This window comes from Hypanus sabinus, chromosome 20 (assembly GCF_030144855.1).
Source record: "Hypanus sabinus isolate sHypSab1 chromosome 20, sHypSab1.hap1, whole genome shotgun sequence".
NCBI lineage: Eukaryota > Metazoa > Chordata > Chondrichthyes > Myliobatiformes > Dasyatidae > Hypanus > Hypanus sabinus.
Genome location: NC_082725.1, coordinates 12,648,936 through 12,669,661, shown reverse-complemented (window position 1 = coordinate 12,669,661; position 20,726 = coordinate 12,648,936). Strand labels below are relative to the sequence as shown.

Here is a 20,726-nt window from a genome sequence, read left to right as displayed (position 1 = left end):
GATTTATTGCATCTTTTTTGATGAAGATAAACCGGCATGGATTAGAATACAACTAGATAAAATAGGAGAAAATATACCAGAAGATTTTATATATAAATGGGAATCTAAATGGATACGGGAAAAGAAAGAATCTCCTATACTAATAGGTCTCGAAGCTCTTCGGTGTTTTTTGGATTCCAGACCTAACCAATTCCCCTCTACCGCCACTCTCCTGTCTAGCGGAATTAGTTCTTCCACTCAATAATTTCTCCTTTGGCTCCTCCCACTTCCTCCAAACCAAGGGTGTAGCCATGGGCACCCATATGCCTCCCAGTTATGCCTGCCTTTTTGTTGGCTGTGAGCATTAACTTTGCCTCCAACTTCCACCCTGCCCTCAAGTTTACCTGGTCCATTTCCAACACCTCCCTCCCCATTCTTCATCTTTCTGCCTCCATCTCTGGAGATGGCCTATCTACTGATATCTACTATAAGCCTACAGACTCTCAAAGCTACCTGGACTATTCCTCTTCTCAACCTGTCTTTTGCAAAAAGGTATCCCCTTCTCACAATTCCTCCATCTCCGCCACATCTGCTCTCAGGATGAGGCTTTTTATTCCAGGACGAAGGAGATGTCTTCCTTTTTTAAACAAAGGGGCTTCCCTTCATCCACCATCAACTCTGCTCTCAACCACATCTCTCCCATTTCCCGCACATCTGCCCTCACCCCATCCACCCGCCACCCCACTCAGGATAAGGTTCCACTTGTCCTTACCTACCACCCAACCAGCCTCCAGGTCCAACATATAATTCTCCGTAACTTCCGCCACCTCCAACGGGATCCCACTACCGAACACATTTTTCCCTCCCCCCCCCCTTCTGCTTTTCTCAGGGATCGCTCCCTACGCGACTCCCTTGTCCACTCGTCCCCCCCATCCCTTCCCACCGATCTCCTTCCTGGCACTTATCCTTGTAAACGGAACAAGTGCTACACCTGCCCTTACACTTCCTCCCTCACCACCATTCAGGGCCCCAGACAGTCCTTCCAGGTGAGGCGACACTTCACCTGTGAGTCGGCTGGTGTGGTATACTGTGTCTAGTGGTCCCGGTATGGCCTTTTATATATTGGTGAGTCCCGACGCAGACTGTGAGACCATTTCGCTGAACATCTACGCTTGGTCCGCCAGAAAAAGCAAGATCCCCCAGTGGCCACACATTTTAATTCCACATCCCATTCCCATTCTGATATGTCTATCCATGGCCTCCTCTTCCGTCAAAATGAATCCAAACTCAGGTTGGAGGAACACCACCTCATATACTGGCTGGGTAGCCTCCAACCTGATGGCATGAACATTGACTTCTCTAACTTCCGTTAATGCCCCTCCTCCACTTCTTCCCCCATCCCTGACATATTTAGTTGTTTACCTGTTCTCCATCTCCCTCTGGTGCTCCCCCCCCCCCCCCCCCGCCTTTCTTTCTCCTGAGGCCTCCCGTCCCATGATCCTTTCCCTTCTCCAGCTCTGTATCACTTTTGCCAATCACCTTTCCAGCTCTTAGCTTCATCCCACCCCTTCCGGTCTTCTCCTATCATTTCACATTTCCCCTCTCCCCACTACATTCAAATCTCTTACTTTCTTTTCGGTTAGTCCTAACGAAGGGTCTCAGCCCGAAACGTCGACAGCGCTTCTCCCTATAGATGCTGCCTGGCCTGCTGTATTCTACCAGCATTTTGTGTGTGTTGTTGGTCATAAATAATTGTCTTTTTGATATGGTGCAGAATTATGACAATATTTTTTGCTCCATAACAGGACAGGCAAAAATCTCCTTTATCTCGCACACATCGTGTAGTACACTGCTCAAAACAAGAATCTGCAAAACATCTCAAAAATGAAACTGCAACACACTTGATATGAGATTTGTTACATAGAGGAAACTAGTGAGCTCTCTGAACCCAATACACCTGCACCCTGGATCTCCTCCATAGAAATAACTTGAAAGATGTCAAAAATGAACTGCTTTATTAAATTACAGCAAGAACACAACAAAAAGAGATTCAATAACATATTTCATACATTACTTTTCTTGGGTACTGTTCATATTTCTGTCTAATCAAGTTGGATTTATGAGGTTTCACCTCCACAATCAATCACATTCACAGTTATTGAAATGTTGACTTATTGTTACTTCAAAGATCGATGGAAAAGTAGGAATTACTGGAAAATAACAAGAAAGTACTGCACTGGTCAGAACCATTTTCTCTAACAGTGCAGAGAGAACATGTTTTAAAACAGTGCAACACGCATAAAATGCTGGAGGAACTCAGCAGGCCAGGCAACATCTATGGATAAAAAGCAGAGTTGATGTTTCAGGTCGAAACCCTATGGCAGGACTGGAGAAAAAAAGCCGAGGAGTAGATGTCAGCTTTTTTTTTCTCCAGTCCTGCCACAGGGTTTCGACCCAAAACGTCGAATGTGCTTTTTACCATAGATGCTGTCTGGCCTGCTGAGTTCCTCCAGCATTTTGTGTGTGTTGCTCAGATTTTCTCTTGTTTGATGTTTAAAAACAGAACAGACATCCCTCAAGGTGTTGGAAGTAAAGGGAACATCTAACATGTACCTGGAGAGATTCTTACACGGCAGTACAGAGCAGAGGTTCTACCCAACCTTTCTTATCTCATGGACCAAGATCATTAAGCAAAGGGTCTGGAGACCCCAGCTCGGGAACCCCTGGTATAAAGGGAGCTGTATACTCTGTCTATGGAGAGAAAGAAAGATGGGAGAGACATAAGAGGAGAAGGGAAGCAGGAAAGACAGGTGTGAAAGACATTGTCCATCTGACAAGAGTAAAGAGTGACAAAGACTGGTAAAAAGTGGCTGAGGAGGAAGGGAAAGTGAGACAGATACAGAAAGAACATGAGAGATAGATTTAGATTCAGTCCTAGATCTAGCCTGTTCTCCTAATTCTTTGCACTCCTAATCCCAACTTTGCTGCCCATCCTGCCGCCTCCTCCCTTGGCATGGTATTTTCTCAGACGAGTACTACTGGAATGATGATCTCATTAACATAGAACACTGCTGTCACTGCTGACAGTGTCACAAAACATGTGGCCAGGTATCTGAGGGGGTGGGCCCTAAAATATTGGAAGCTGGGGGTGGTTCAGGTCCTTTGAACTGGCCTGCCTCCAAGTGCCAGTCCCCATTCAGTCACCAGCCCTCTTCTTCTGATGCCTCCTAGTCCAGGATTGAGGGCTTCAGTCAAATTCAGGGTACACAGCAGGGCTGGAGTATTCTCTATACATAACCTTCCCTTCGGGGCTCTCGGTGTTCCAGGGACGGGAGAGGGCCTCACCCCCTTCTCTGGGTGACAGTTCTTCATCGCTGGAATCCTGCTGGGACAAGATATGGGGAGCAGGATAAACAAGTAATGGTTAGTCGCAATGGACATTCACTCCCACTGTCCATAATCCAAATGGTCCAAAATTCTTTTCATTCATTTTCACTGTTCTTATTCCCAATGGAACCAACGCCTTCCCATTGACTCCCACTGTCTGAAATTGCAAGGAACAAAACTGTTACTAATGACTTCCACTATCTAAAATCCCAGTGGACACCACTCCTCAATCACTCCCACTATACCCAATCTCTTCATTTACCACCACCGTTCACAATCTTAATGATCTCAATCCCTACCCATTCACTCCAAAAGTCCATAGTTCCAATGGACCTGACCCTCTCACATTCACTGCCACTGACCACAATCCCAATGAATATGACCTCTTTCTATCCGCTCTCATTGCCCACAGTCCCAATCTGTGCAATTCCTTCCCATTTGGTTGCAATGTCCACACTCCCAGTGGAATCCTACCTACCTGTTTGGGGAGGTCACGGCTGAATTTATAGAAGGAATTCAAATGCCTCTTGTTGGTTGGGCCCTCTCTTTCTTCCTTTACTCTCTTCCTCTTGTGAGTGCCCCCCTCACTGGGCGTGGGACTGTCTGATCCTTGCGAGCTGTGCTTGGCTGCTGGGGTTTCCTCTCCCTCTGGGAGCTGGCCACTTGGGGGGTTGTCCAACAGCATTTCCTCACCTCCTCGGCTGCTCTCCTCCTGCACATATACACAGAGACATTGAAGCCCCATACACCAGTCCTCGCTAAATTGCTACCAGGGATCACCGGTGTCCAGAAACCCAAATGGACCAGCCACATAAATACACAAGGCTACAGAATCAGGTCAGAGGTTGGGTATTGCTGGCTCCTTGCGCTTTTGCAATCCACAGGTCTGGAAGTCAAGAATAAAGCATGAAACCTGTTGGCTACTGTCGTGTTTTTAAGTACTACAAGAATAAAGAAGTTGCGGTCATTTTATGCAAAATAAAACTAGCTCCAACTAAAAAGATTACAACATTCCAGAGATAACAATTAACAGTGGTGCTATAAAGTTTGTGAACCCTGCAGAATTTTCTCTATTTCTGCATTAATATGACCTAAAATGTGATCAGATCTTCACTTAAGTCCTATAACTAGATAAAGAGAACCCAATTAAATAAATAACACAAAAACATTATACTTGTTCATTTACTTATTGAGATAAAATGATCCAATATTACCAATTTTGGTTAAATTATCCAATATCGGTTAAAATAGGAAGGTAGCTGAGAAACAAAAAAAAGAGTACTCAACTTTGTGTATTAGCTCAGTAGTATTCAGTGTTATTTGGCAACTGGAAAGGCAGAATATACAGTGCTGAGCAAACGAATGTATTAGGCACCCTGGCTATATATACGTACCCAAAAACATTTGTACAGTATTGTATACAAAAATAGAAGCATAAGAAAGTTAAACTACAAGAACCTCGACACATTCTACAGGGGTTGTATTGAGAGCATCCTGAGCAGCTGCATCACTGTTTGGTTTGGAAATTGCACCATCTTGGATCGCAAGACCCTGCAGCGGATAGTGAGGTCAGCTGAGAAGATTATCGGGGTCTCCCTTCCCGCCATTACTGACATTTACACTACACACTGCTTCCGCAATGCAAACAGCATTATGAAGGACCCCATGCACCCCTCATACAAACTCTTCTCCCTCTTGCCATCTGGGAAAAGGCTCCGAAGCATTCGGGCTCTCACGACCAGACTATGTAACAGTTTCTTCCCCCAGGCTATCAGACTCCTCAATACCCAGAGCCTGGACTGACACCAACTGAATACCCTGTACTGTGCATATTGTCTTATTATTTATTGTAATGCCTGCACTGTTTTGTGCACTTTATGCAGTCCTGGGTAGGTCTGTAGTCCAGTGTAGTTTTTTTACATAGTTCAGTGTAGTTTTATTACTATTTCATGTAGCACCATGGTCCTGAAAAACATTGTCTCGTTTTTACTCTGTACTGTACTAGCAGTTATGGTTGAAATGACGATAAAAAGTGACTTGACTTGAAACAGAACAATTCTACACCCTGAACCAGTAGGTGGTGGGGTGGAGATACATCTCTACCAAAGAAGGTACAAGATACTCCTTCCTTCTGCTAGCCTACAGATCACCCTTGGGCTAGGAGTAGCATCTGCTTAGCAACCCCAAACAGAATAACGTGAAGCTCTGGGAGCAGGTGGTGGATGGTTGTACGAGCAGCTGGTACATATCACAGGTCCTGGTTATACGACCACTGACACCAGGCAGACAATCTCGGAGGAGTATTGATAATGTTGGGGTCACCCGACTTGTAAAGACACTGTCCAGAAGGAGGCAATCGCAAACCACTTCTGTAGAAAAATTTACAAGGAACTATCATGGCCATGGAAAGACCATGATCGCCCACATCACATGACATGGCATACAACGAATAAATGAACACTCTAATTCAACAGTACCCTGGAGCGAATGTTTCATGTCCTGATGTCCCAAGGCCTTCCAGCCATCTACAGGTGTGACGGAATGCTCTCCCCGACCCAGAGAAGGGGATGGAACGAGGGAAAGTCACACACATAACATCTATCACATTTATCCACATTAACTTCCCACCGTCTACAACACACAAATCAGGTATACGATGGATTACCCTCCAGTTACCTGATTGTTAGTCCATGTACTCAATATCTGTCACATTACTTAGAACACCCATCCAACATCCCCCGTGATGGAATACTCCCCACTCATCAGGGTGTCGATAGTACGTGCATTCAACATACATTATGTTTACCACATCAATAAAGCACAAACCAGGAATGTAATGGAATACTCTCATCTTGCCTCAGATTCAGTCTGTATCACATTACTATAATCACCTCTCCGCCATCCATAAACTGACAGTGCAATGGCTTACTATCCAGTCAACGATTCAGGAACAGCTTCTTCCCCTCCGCCATCAGATTTCTATACTAACTATGAACCGACCTATGGACACTACCGACTCTCTTTTTACAAAACCTATTTCATTTAATATGTGCTCACGGTTGGTGATAATAAACCTGATTCTGAGCGCAGCTCCATTGACACACCGGGAGTGTAACAACCATCCAGGCTGAGGCAACCCAGCAGACTGAGCATTCCCTTCCGGCACCACCAGTGCTCCGTGGCTGCTGGGTAGACCATCTACAAAAAGCACTGTGGTTCTTTGCCTGGTTTACTCCGACACCATCTCCTGAATCTGCCACCTCTACTGCAGCGGGCACCGATGCAGAGGAACAGATTACCCTGAACCGGAAATACACCAACTGTTCTTTCACTGTGACTGGGACTGAATCCTGGAACTCCCTCCCTGGTTTCACTGTAGGGAAACCTTCTGCATCTCACCTCTGCCTTCTCTGGCAAAATCCAGGGAAGTGCTGATGAAAAGAAGGATGGTGCAGAGTAATTAGGAGAGCAACAAATTCCATACACTACCATAAAGGTGAACATTTCCTGGAATTAATTACCACAACAAGCCTATCTCTTCTCTCCCCTTTTTCCAGCAATTTTTGGGGCAACACGTGGACTGGGATTGGGACTGCTTCTTCCCAACATTGTTCTTTTGATCAGCTGGGAAAAATTGATCTCCACAGAACAACTTCCAGATCAGTGAAGGAAACCAGCTGAAGGGGAAAATAGATAAAGTTAATGAAGAATGGAAAAGGGGTAGAGTGGGGAGGCTGAGAATCCCTGGGGTGATCCAGGCAGAGGACGTAGAACAGTACAGCACAGACCATTCGGCCTGTGATGTTGTACCAAACCAGCTGAAAAGCAAATCGAAAACACACAAACACTAACCATTCCTACCTACACCATGTCCATATCCCTCCATCTTCCTCACATCCAAGTGCCTATACGAACGTTTCTGAACAGCCTCTACCACCATTCCAGAAAGCACACTCCAGGCATCCACCCCTCTCAGAGCGAAAAACTTACCCTCCACATCCCCCTTGAACCTACCCCCTCTCACCTTCATGCCCTTTGGTATTAGACACTTCAACCTTGGGATAAAGGCCAAAATGGGAGTAGCCTAGACTTCCCAAGAATTTCAGAATGTTGCAGAGATAATGGGGTGGTGGGGGGGGGGGGGCAATCAAGAAATTTACAAAGACAGGGAAGGGGTGAGGGTTGTGAAGGGAGAGGTGAGTGATAGTGCTTGGTGCTGAGCTCAAGCAAGCATCTATTACCTCGAGCAGTATGGTCAGCTGAGCTGTTCGATAGGAATCGCCATGAGAGTCCAGACACTTCATCAGGAACCTGGCGAGCACAGAGAAAAGCATCAGTAAAAAAAAACAGATCACCTCCCCCTCTCTCTAACTCGGGGTTATGGTGCAGTGATGAATGAGGGAGGACAATGGCTCGAATCCTAGCTGATTTTTCCTCTCAATGATTTAGAAACAGGTTCTTCTCCTCTGCTGTTAAGATTTCATAACACCACCCTCAGTCTTTTGACATTATTCTTCTATTGTAACTTACATTAATTCTTACGTGTGTTCGGGTGGAAATACGTCTTCGCTAAAGGAGGTGTAAGCCGCTTCTTCCCTCCACTAGCCTGCAGGTCATCCTTGGGCAAGGTGTAGCACCTGCTTACCCTCATAAACAGGATAATGTGAAGCTCTGTGACCAGGTGGTGGATGGTCGTATGTGACCACTGATGCCAGGCAGAAAATCTCTGATGTAAGACGGGGTCAAATGTCTTATAAAGACACTGCCCAGAAGAAGGCAATGGCAAACCACTTCCGTAGGAAAATTTGCCAAGAATAATCATGGTCGCAGACCATGATCATCCACGTCCTACAACACAGCGATAATGATAATTTCTTCTTGTCTGTCTTGCATTATTGCCACAAAATGACAAATTTCATGACGTACAGGTATGTCAGTGATAGTAAACCTGATTCTGTTTCTAATTCAGGTGACATCCTGCAGTGATCTGGAGCAGGATCATGGTAATTTCCCCACCTCATTCTAATCTGTAGGTCACTGGGTCATAACTAGGAGTAGGAACGCCAGTTGATCTCCCCGCTTTCTTTAAGCCACTCAGTGAGCAGTAATTGGGTTGCAAGAATAGTGTTACGTATGGTACCTTCGTTCCTTCTTTAACCGCTGTGTTATCTTCCTCACATTTTTCAGTCTGTTCAAGAGTTTTTCATTTACCTGGAATAGAAATCATGAATGGCAATTAAATCTTTGTGATTTTTTACAAAGCTGACAGTCAATTTAAATTGGGGTTAAGATGGTTTGGTGTCACAGTGATGCAACAGTTAACATAATGTTATTACAGTACCAATGGCCAGCAAAAAGGGTTCAATTCCCACCACAGTCTGCAAGGTATTTGTATGTTCTCTCCACGATCATGTGTGTTTCCTCCCACAGACCAAAGATGTACGGGTTAGGGTTAGTAAGTTGTAGGCGGCAGAAGCTTGTGGACTGACCCAGGCATATCTTCTGACTGAGTTGGCCATTGATACAAAATGACACATTTTACCGTTTGTTTCAATGTTTGTGTTTTACAAATAAAGCTAATATTTCATTTTTAATGCAGGTGTTGTAACAGAGTCCTGCTTCCCCCATCAATTCAGACCAAGGCTGATTTGTAACATTGATCAATTTTCGTCCCCTATCCCATTTACTCAATATCCTTAATATCCAGAGAACTCTCCATCTATTTTACCTCTGACCTATTGTAAATGGATTTGTTTAGACTACTTCCTAGTTATAAGAAAGTCACTGACTCTTAGTTCTCCCACTTCAGAAGCTGCCTGATCTACTGGGTGTTTTCAGTATTCACACATCTCCCTCACAGTGCGAAGCTCCTCAAATATTGTGTCATTCATGCTTCACTCTGAGGCTGGATTTGCACTCAAGAGCAAGAAAATGTTGAAGTGTTTCTTCTGACAGACTTACCGTCTCAATCTCCTTGCATCTTCGCTGCAGCGCGTGGTACTTCTTCCGGTACAGCTCGCGCTGCCTCGCTGCCCCTTCTTCCTCCGCGGTGTCGCCGTTCAGCCCTGCATCCGCGAACTCCACCTCTTGCTCCAGCTCACTCTCCAGGATGTTGCCACCAAAGAGCGGTGGCAGGGCCAGCTCGGAGCAGGGGCCTGAGAAGTCGTCGAAGCCGACTGCAGACATCTTGAGTGCCAGGACAATGTGTGCACAGGTTTTATGCTTTTGATACCACAAAACAACAAATTTCACAACGTATAAGTCAGTGATGATGAACCCGATTCTGATTCTAGGCTTCCTTCTAAAAAGTGAATAACCCCTTCAGATTTCTGTCAAGAGTTCCTGGATCTGATCAGGGGAAATGGGGTGGGAAGGGATGCTGTATTTCCTGCAGGTTGTTGGATCAAACCTGTACACCTGGCAGAACTTTGCCTTCCTCTGAGTGGCCCAAATGTTCAGTATCAAACTGGTATTCCTTACAGGAGATCAGTCCGGTCTCAGATTACTTCCTGTAAACAAAGCCTGTCGACAAGAAAGAACAGACGTGATGGAAAGGGGTGAAAAGCAGTTTTAAACATCTCTATGAGCCATTTCGGCCGCAAACAGGTCAGAGGTCAACTCCCAAAAAGCTTCACCCAGTTTCCCTTGCGTCAAACTGCGGCCGAAAGATGGGTGGGATATCATTCGGGTGAGTGACAATGACTTAACCCAATCATTCTCGGGCAAAACTTGCATTCAGCCAATTACAGAAAAAGAGAGTTGGAGATGGCCTGTGAATGATTGACAGGACGAACACCAATCACTGAGCCCGGCGGCTTTACGATGCGATTGATGAGCAGACAACCAATCAGTTTGCTGGAATTGCGGCCATAAACCAAGAAGTTGTGGCGGACATGAAAGAGACATCAAAATTCAAATTCACCAATCAGGCGGAGGTGTTTTACGACTCTCACGACAATGCCGGAAAATGCTGCTAGGATTTTATTCGGATCAGAGGGCTACGTCGCTGAAAGACTGAGCTGTTTTTCCCGTGAGAAGTTCTTGTTAGCTTTACACTACGGTTACAAAAATCCTCCGTGCCCTCTTCTCAACATAACGAAGCACGTTGGACTTTATTTTGCTCCATCCAAAAGGTGCGGCTTGTCTGACGAGCCCATGGCGCGCAAGGCCGGCTGTCCCTGTGAATTGGCGGCGCTGAGCGGTTCGATGCGATGTGATCATGGGCAGGATTCCCTCTTCACCCCAGAGATGGGCCTCCTCAAATCCCGCCACCTATTGGTTGCTTTTCATACAAACTCCGCTACTATTGGTTTCCTTCCCAACGTTGCTCTTCTATTGGTTGTTCTTCCAACTGCAGCCCTTCCATTAGTTGTCACTCCAACCTCGGCCTCCCATTGGTTGGATCTCTGAACGTCCTTTCGACTGTTGGTTGACCTTCAGCGTCTATATTTTCCTTAACATTGTTTAATTTATTCCAATCCGTTGGCTTCTGACTATATTTCCCCTCCCCAACATCGGTTATGAGGCTCCCTTCTACATCAATGGTTGTCCTGTTGCATCTCAATGTGGTGGATTTTAGCTTTTGTATTGACTGGAATTTATTACAGTAAATGTTTCCACTTACGGCTTTACTCGTTAAGTCCTCGCACCGTATTGTCCTCTGTAAATGACATGCTTTATTCTACATTCTGTTTTCTGTGTCAATGCACTGTTGTAATGAAATTGTCTGTATGGGTGGTGTGTAAAATAGTCTTTCATTGTACCTCCATGCATGGGACAATGATAAACTCACTCACCTATGTCCTGATGAAGGGTCTCGGCCCGAAACGTCGACAGCGCTTCAGATGCTGCCTGGCCTGCTGTGTTCCACCAGCAATTTGTGCGTGTTGTTGTTCACCTATTTAATAGTCCTATTAGAGATGACATATCAAGGGAAATGAAACTTGGCAGCCATTGGATGGAAAAAGTTGATCAAAATTCTATATAACTTTAATGCCAGTTATTGTGACGGCAGACACAATCGCAATGGCTCTTCACACGGCCTTAGACCACCTGGACAATACGAATACCTATGTCAGGATGCTATTCATCGACTATAACTCAGCATTTAACACTATCATTTGCACAATCCTGTTTGATAAGTTACAGAACCTGGACCTCTGTACCTCCCTATGCAATTGGATCCTAAACTTCCTCACTGGAAGACCATGTTAGTGTTAATGTCTCCTCCTTGCTGACGATCAACACTGGTGCACCTCAGAGGTGTGTGCTTAGCCCACTGCTCTACTCTCTCTATACCCTTGACTGTGTGGCTAAGCACAGCTCAAATACTACCTCTAAATTTGCTGATGATACAACCATTGTTGGTAGAGTCCCAGGTGGTGACGAGAGGGTGTACAGGAGTGAGATATGCCAACTAGTGTAATGGTGTCACAGCAACAAGCTTGCACTTAATGTCTGTAAGACGAAAGAGCTGATTGTGGACTTCAGGAAGGGTAAGATGAAGGAATACACACCAATCCTCACAGCAGGATCAGAAGTGGAGAGAGTGAACAGCTTCAAGTTCCTGGGTGTCAAGATCTCTGAGGATCTAACCTGGTCCCAACGTATTGATGTAGTTGTAAAGAAGGCAAGACAGTGGCTATACTTCATTAGTTTAAAGAGATTTGGTATGTCAAAAAAAAACACTTGAACACTTCTATAGATGCAGCATGAAGAGCATTCTGACGGGTTGAATCAATGTCTGGTATGGGAGGGGGAGCTACTGCACAGGACTGAAAGAAGGTACAGAGGATCATAAATTTAGTTGGCTCCACCTTGGCTACTAGCCTACAACGTACCCAGGACATCTTCAAGAAACAGTGTCTTAGAAAGGCAGTGTCCATTATTAAGAACCTCCAGCACCCAGGGCATGCACTTTTCTCACTGACACCTTCAGGTAGGAGGTACAGAAGCCTGAAGGCACACACTCAGCGATTCAGGATCAGCTTCTTTCCCTCTGCCATCCGATTCCTAAATGGGCATTGAACCCATGAACACTACCTCAGTTTTTTAAATTATATATTATTACTGTGTTTGCATGATTTTTAATCTCTTCAATATACATATACTATAATTGATGTAATGTATTGATTTATTATCATCATTTTTCTTCTCTATTATATTTTGCGTTGAACTGCTGCTGCTAAGTTAACAAATTTCATGACACATGCTGGGGTAAAAAAGCCTGATTCTGATTAGGGATAGGGCCCTAAGTTGTGAGGTATCTAATTTGAATAGCATAAGTGAAAAACTGGGAAAAGTATAAAAGAAGCAGATACTCATCGGTAAAACATCTAACAGATGAGGGATTTTTTTCTAAGAGAGTTCAGGGCCAGTACTATCTGGTAAAGGAGAAGAGCAAAAATTGGCAAAGCCTTGCATGACAGAGGATATTGCAAGTTTGCCCAGGTAAAAATGCAATTATATAACAAGCAAAGGCAACTTGAATTGAATGAATCTCTGGAGAAATAGAAGACCATAAGATATTGGGGATGGTTTGGACCATTGAGCCCATCGAGTTTGCTATGCTGTTAAATCATGGCTGATTTATTTTCCTTTTGAACCCCATCCTCTGCCTTCTCCTGATAACCTTTGCCACCCTTACTAATCAAGAACCTATCACCCTCTGCTGTAAATATACCCAGTGACTTAGCCTCCACAACCACAGATTCGCCAATCACTAGCTGAATAAATACTTCATCTCTGTTCTAAAGGGGCATCCTGTTACTCTAAGGTTGTGCCCTCTGGTCCTAGATTCTATCACTACTGGATGCATCCTGTTCATGTTCCTGCTGTCTTGGCCTTTCAATATTTGTCAAGTTTCAATGAGATTCCCCCTCATCTTTCTAAAATCTTGAAAAAATATACGACAGTGACCTGCTTCAAAACTACAGCCTCCCATTGTCCAATAATTACCATGCCTCATCATATTGCCCTGTAAATTTGATAAATATACCTCAAGGTTTATTGTTCTGACTATTGAAGGTTATTATTAATCCACGCCCCTGTTGGTCAGTTGATTCCAGCTGGAAGCAACAATGAAGGCAGAATGATGCCTCCATTAGATCTGCTGAATCACAGCTCCAGCGCTTCAAGTTCAGTCATGATCTCTGTTGCTGTCTGGGTGGAATTTTCATATGCGCGCTGTGACTGCACGCGTTACTCCCAGGAGCTGTGCTTTCTCCCCTACATTCCAAAGATGGGTGGATAAAAACAGTATCCAGCTCAGTTAGGAATATCAAATACAACAGACAAACTGTGGGGAAATCAAATGACCTAAACGAGAGTCACAGTTCAGTAAGGATCTCAGTCACAGTGCATATACACTCAGCGGCCACTTTATTAGGTACACCTCTACACCTAATCATTAATGCAAATATCTTATTAGCCACCAATGTGGCAGCAAATCAATGCATAACAGCATGCGGACATGGTCAAGAGGTTTATTTGTTGTTCAGTCTAAACATCAGAATGGTCAAGAAGTGTGATCTAAGTTACTTTGACCACATAATGGTTGTTGGTGCCAGACAGGTAGTTTGAGTATCTCAGAAAATGCTGATTTTCTGGGATTTTCATACACAACGGTCTCTAGAGCTAACAGAGAATGGTGCAAAATACAACAACAACAAAAATCCAATGAGTTGCAGTTCTGTGGACAAAAATGCCTTGTTAATGAGAGAGGCCAGACTGGTTCAAGTTGACGGGAGGGTGATAATAACTCAGATAACCACACGTTACAACAGTGGTGAGCAGAAAAGCATCTCCGAATGCACAGCACATCAAACCATGAAATGGAGAAGGCCATAAACATACCCTCACTGACCACTTTATTAGGTGTAGGAAGTAACTACTGAAGTGGCCACTGAGTGTATCTAAGCCACTGAATTTGAAAACAGTTATTTAATCTTCCCTTCACTTTTTCTGCTTGAATATGAATCATGGTCTATTTACTTCACTTACCTGATGTCCTGAATCTCTGGTACAATTTGGATTAATCTATTCTCACTCCCTCCAAGAATCTGTCATCATTCCTATGGTGCAAGTTTTTGAATTGGACACGGGATGTAACCTTTGTTTCAGCAAAACGTAAGAAAATATCAGTATATTCAGCAGGTCAGGTAGTATCCAAAGAGAGAGAGAGAGAGAGAGAGAGAGACACACACAGAACCATACTTAGAGTTAGCATCTCAAGTTAATGCCCTTTTGTCATTCCATCATTATCTACTTTTTGTTTCAACTTTCAAAGATTCAAAGCACATTTATTATCAAAATATGCATGCAAAATATAACCCTATCTGAAATTTGCCTTCCCGCATAAGGCCATGGAACCCAGAAAATGTCATACACCCAACACACAAAGAAAAAAGGAAGAAGTGACTCAAATGGCAAAAACGAGCGAGCAAGTCCAGCCAAAATGTGCTTTTGTTTCCGCATACCCTGCTTGTTCTTCTCCTCTCTGTTTCTACTTCTACACTAGAGGATCCCCATTGCCCTTCCGTGGCCGTCTCACCATATCTGCCACTGTCGATGCCATGAGTGCTCACAGGTACCGGTTCTTCTTTGCTGACATCCCTTTAAACTTGTGCCATTTGGTTTAAACTGACTTTGATCTTGGCATCAGCTTACACCACTTTACCAAATTACAAAATCTGCCAACTTCATCATTGTCATTCTGAATGTGTTACTGTTCTCGTTTTGGGCTGAGACCCTTCATCAGGACTAATATAGATGCTGCCTGGTCTGCTGTGTTTCACCAGCATTTTGTGTGGTTTGAATTTCCAGCATGTGCAGATTTCCTCGTGTTACTGTTCTCAGTGTGTTTTATATTTCTAAGATTGTCTGTAACTGTCTCAGATATGTTTCATAGTTTATGTTTTTGTCATAAATTCATGATTATTTTATCATCTTAAAATATTTTATGTAAGGTTTTATTTTAATGTAGAGTTTAATGGGTCACATGACTGTGGTATTATGGGTCAGAACCATCATGGAAGCAGAGAAAGACATATGGCCCTAAAATAACCTTATTCTGTGTGTGGTCCAAGAGGTGCACACAGTAATAGTTTTATATTGTTGTTGATGTGCCTTTATATGGACAGTGTGATATCTTTTTAGTGATTTACTTGATTTCAGCTTACGTGTTAACACGTTTGGGCCTGTTTATCGGTGGACACTACCTTTAAAAGACCGAGATGTATGTTTCAAACCTTTTATGACCTTTATTTTCTTGTAGTTTTCATGGTGTCTACTGAAGAAAGAGAGAGAGAAATAAAACAAATCTTCAAGGACAACTGTATGTTGCGTGGCCATTATTTCATTGGACCGGTGCGGTTAGATTGTCTTTGCTTCATGTATAGCAGCTATGCACTTTAAGTGCAAAGTTGTTAAAGTAACAACTCTAATAACAAGAAGACCTGTGAATGCCTTTGCCCTGGGTTCCATTTTAAATATAAAAAGACAGAGGTCCTATATCAGCCATTTATCCAACCCTTTATAAAGCTGATGATACCATCGTTGAAAATGTCGACCACTTTCCCTGCCTTGGCAGCATTCTCTCCTCGAAAGCAGACAAACTCAGATATCAAGCAGTTACTGAGCAGATTATGCAAGATTAAGGAAAAGTGTCTTTGAAGACTGCAACCTACAGGTCCAAACACTTGGTTTATGTAGCAGTCCTTCCTATGTTACTGTATGGAACTGAATCATGGACCAGCTACAGTAGACACCTGAGAACTCCAAAGTGCCGTACGAAAGATTCTGAGGATCATCTGGAAGCACTGATGCACTCACTGCCAGCTACTGGAGGAGGCTGCCATGGACAGCATCTTTACCACGATAAAGCAACGCCAACTCCAATGGATAGGTCATGCCACTCGGATGCCTGACTCACATCTCCAGTTGAAGGAAGGTCAGTGAGCCCCTGGCAGGCAAAGAACATGTTCAAGAAGCAACATCAAAACCCGCCTCAAGAAATTCAACATTACATTTAAAGACTGGGAAGACATTGGACCCTTAAATACACCTGGAGAAGATCTGCTACATGCGAGCGACCTCTGCTGTACCACAGAAAGCAAGCGGCAGCTGGAAAAGGAGAGACTGAGAAACCAAAAGACCCAACCACTAACCACAGCTACCACTTACTCTTACCTACAGTGCACCAGAATATGTGGATCCCGGATTGGCTTCCACCGATAGACAACTGCCTAGGAGAATATCATACCTGACTTGAGTGATCGTACTACTACTAAATCCAGCCACTATGGGGGTGGGGGCAGTACCATACAGCACTTCCATCCACTCTCAAAAGTGCTCAACACTTTCCTGGTTTCTCTCAGTCACTCTGCACCCACAGTGCTGCTGTTCTTATAACCTTAGCTATCCAAAAAGTAGTGGATACAGCCCAGTCCGTCACCGATAAAGCGCCCCCCCACCACTGAGCACATCTACATGAAACACTATCGTGGGAAAGAAGCATCCCATCATCAGGGACCCCCCACCCACCACTCAGGACATGCTCTCTTCTCACTGCTGCCATCAGGAAGAAGGTACAGGAGCCTCATGATTCACACCACCAGATTCAGGAATGGTTATTACCTCTTAAACATCAGGCTCTTGTTCAAAAAGGATAACTTCGCTATCACTGAAATGTTCCCACACTCATGGACTCGCTTTCAAGGACTCTTAATTTCACCTTCTCAATATTTATTATTATTTTTTTATGTTTGCAGTTGTCTTTTGCACACTGGTTGGACTCCCAAGTTGGTGCAGTCTTTCATTGATTCCATTATGGTTATTATTCTATGGATTTAATGAGTATGCCTGCAAGAAAATGGATCTCAAGATTGTATATGGTGGCATGTATATACTTCTGTAATAAATGTACTTTGAAATTTGGTCATTTCCTTTCATCTGCCTCCCTCCCTTCTTATGCAGTGGAGTGACATTTACAATTTTCCAGTCTTCAGGATTTCTTCGGTATGGACAATCAATCTAGTGTATTTGTAAGATTGGTAGATTTTTAAATATTTCCTGGGCTATGATTTTTGTGTCCCAATTCTGCAGTTTGATTTATTGCAATTTTACAGCCAATTACTGACTATTACCAAAATGGCACCAATATGTATACATCATCCTAGCAAATCACACCACATTGCCAAAGAAACGATTTTGACTGTTCTCAGATATATACTCATTGGCCACTTTATTAGGTACAGGAGTGGAACCCAGTGCAGGCTTCTGCTGCTGAAGCCCATCCACTTCAACATGTGGTTAATAGAGTTACTGTCATATCGAACTAGTCTGGCTATTCCACTCATACCTCTCATTAACCATGCATTTTTCCCCTTAGAAATGGTGCTCACTGGAATTTTTGGGACTGTTCTCTGTAAACTAGTGATTGCTGTGCATGAAAATCCCAGAAATCAGTTTCTGAAATACTCAAACCATCCTGTCTAGTACTAACGATCACTCCATGGTCAAAATTACTTAGATCAGTTTTCTCCCCCCCTACCCGATGTTGGGTCTGAATGAATGAATGAATCTCTTGACCATGTCTGCATGCTTTTATGCATTCAGTTGCTGCCACATGATGAATGATTAGATATTTGCATTAACGTGCAGGTGTACCTAATAAAGTGATCACTGAATGTAGGCACCTCTGATGGTTCATCAGAGACCCTCATTTTCTTTATAAAGGAAAATCAGTCAAGGTGTATAACCATGCAATTGAAGCAAAGGCAAAATAATTCATAAATAGACTGAAAAGCAAGAAAAATTTCACATTGCCTAGTACAAATGGCTAAGACTTTATTTTTCAAGGCAGTGTATGTCACTGGATAAAGTCTACTGAAATTCGACTGTGAATGGGTGGGGCAGTCATGAATTAGTTAAGTAATAATTAAGGCTTAAAGGATTCAGGACAAATCTTGCATGGGAAGTTGCTTTGCTTCATATCTGAATCAGAACCCATTTGGTCCATCTAGTGCTACAATTCACTATTCCCAAAAATATCAACTGCCTTGTACATTGACCATTGCAGCTTATAATCACCTGGCAATTTCAAAGATCCTTGATCTTCAGTTTGATTTAATGTTAGATTTAACCAGATACTTGATCAATATGTCTCTACCAAAGGAGTTGTAAGGTGCTCCTTCCCTTTGCTAACCTGCAGGTCACCCTTGGGCAATGTGTAGCATCTGCTTATATCTCCCCGCCTCCCCCCCCCCCCCCCGATCAGGGTCACTATGGAGTGGATGGAGAATGGTCGTATGAGCAGCTGGTGCATATCACAAATCCTGGTTATGCATCCACTGACGTCAGGCAGACAATCTCTGAAGAGTATTGATAATGGCTGGGGTCACTTGTCTTGTAAACCATTCCTGTAGGAAAATTTGCCAGCGACAATCATGGCCATGAAATGATCATGATTGCCCACATCATACAACTTGAGATGTATCAAACAAACTATTGTAATGTAACAAAAATCTGGAGGAACTCAGGTCAGGCAACATGTGTGGAAAGGAATAAACAGCCAACAATTTGGGCTGAGACCTTTTATCTGGACTCATCAATTACATATTATTGTAAAATATTGAATTGCTTCCAGACTTTGCACTTAGGCAGCATACGTATTTACTTGCTAAGTTTAAAAGGTTTTATTGAAAAATTAGTGGAAAACTTATGCAATCTAATATCAAACTGATTTCCACCATTCACAAACATTATCTGTACAGGTTACAGAATTGTCTGTTACAATACTTAAAATAGTTAAAGATAAGATGAGTGGAATCAATTTAGAAGATCACTAATGTGAGTCATAAAATCATTACTAAAATGAATAAAGTGAACAGTAGCATCCTCCATTCTTGATCTATGTGTGCACACCTGGAAATTAAAGAGCTGTACAGAGAAATAAAAACTTTAAATCTTTTAGTATGTAGGCATTTGTATTATTAAACCACCACAAAGTATGAACATAAAAATCTATGATGGCACATCAACTTCTTCGTGCTCACCTGCAGAAACAGCAAATTTCTGTTGTTAATGTCTCATTTTCCTTTTCAAGGTGGATGGGGTTCTGTCAGTGCCCTTGACCTGCAACTGCACTCAAACTGTGGTGAATCCCCGCTCCCAGGAGTCTCCAACTGGGCATTTTTTGACATCCAAAGGGCGCAGCCTAGTGGACGGGCATGCCTTCGGTGTGCTGAGGCTTTGCCAGTTCTATGCTGGTGTTGCTGACCAAAGCGTTGCGGGAGGGATATCTCTGTACTCTGATCGCTATCTCCTTCTTGATGGTGGAGGAGTTTGCTGTCACTTCTCAAGAACTCAGGAGAAAGAAGCAACATGGCAGACTTTAACATCGCAATCTGAGAGGTTTTTTTTTTGTTTTGTTAGTACCCCTCTCGCTGTGTGACATCTCTCTGCCCCTTTATCAGGAAAAGACAGCCTGTAGCATGTCAATTTGTCAGGTGAATCATTAGATTTTGTAGTATTGCAGTTCATGGTCCTCTTAAGGGGCTTTGCTATCGCTTGCATAGTGGGTGGTGGGTGCTGATGCTTTTTGCAGTAGTAAGTGGGCAAAGGAGAGGGGGAGTCGGAGTGGCTTTGGGATTCTTAACATTTTTACTGTCACTCATTCTTTGGTGTCCTGTTTTCGTGGATGTTTGCAAAGAGCAAGGATTAAAGGTTGTATATTGCACATATTCTCTGATATTAACTGGAACTATCGAAATAGTTCTAACATTTTTAAAACAGATCTAGTGTCAAACTTTTGTCAGACCAGTGAGATACTTGCATATGAAAGAGATTTCAAAAAGAAATCAATTTGTGATGAAAAAAATTACCTACCAATATAAAATACAAAGAGTGGCATCAAAATTGCATGAAGTACATTTGCATTTTAAATATTTTTCTGGATGTGTAATCTAGAGTTTTCATATTTGTAGTTTACATTACATGCAAATATAATCATTATGATATACAGCTTAACACTTCTATTCCAGATCTGGTAACTCTCAAACTTACCTTCGAAATGTGACAAGACTCACATCTAAGTACTGGAAAATGAACTTTTCATTAAATTGCCTCACACTGGGTATTTGATGTGGCCAAGTTCTGCAAATGTTTTGATTAAAATATCCTCCTGGGCAAGGGGGAGAGGGAGGGGAAAATTTGATCTTTTTTCCAATAGCGCTGGCTGGGACTCAGATGGAGCAGATAGTGAGAACCCACACAGTTAGTACATTAGTGATCTGGCCCATCAACACAGTTAAACAAATCAGACCACAAGTTACACTGCCATGAAAAAAAAGGAAAAATGC

General features: G+C 43.2%; 1 protein-coding gene across 2 annotated transcripts; it reads right to left on the bottom strand.

Moving 5' to 3' along the window:
* Positions 1 to 2,446: 2,446 nt before the first annotated feature.
* On the bottom strand, positions 2,447 to 17,265 carry tfpt (TCF3 (E2A) fusion partner). Of its 2 annotated transcripts, none has more exons than XM_059945107.1 (5): positions 9,328 to 17,265; positions 8,507 to 8,577; positions 7,608 to 7,677; positions 3,845 to 4,078; positions 2,447 to 3,364 (listed from the first exon to the last, which is right to left on the bottom strand). In XM_059945107.1, exons 1-5 carry the CDS (start codon positions 9,550 to 9,552, stop codon positions 3,227 to 3,229), a joined length of 738 nt encoding a protein of 245 aa, XP_059801090.1. In that variant the 5' UTR covers positions 9,553 to 17,265; the 3' UTR covers positions 2,447 to 3,226. The 2 variants fall into 2 exon arrangements, with proteins under 2 accessions (XP_059801090.1, XP_059801092.1); XM_059945109.1 differs by having other exon boundaries at positions 2,447 to 3,361; positions 9,328 to 17,258.
* Between the last annotated feature and the right edge of the window lie 3,461 nt (positions 17,266 to 20,726).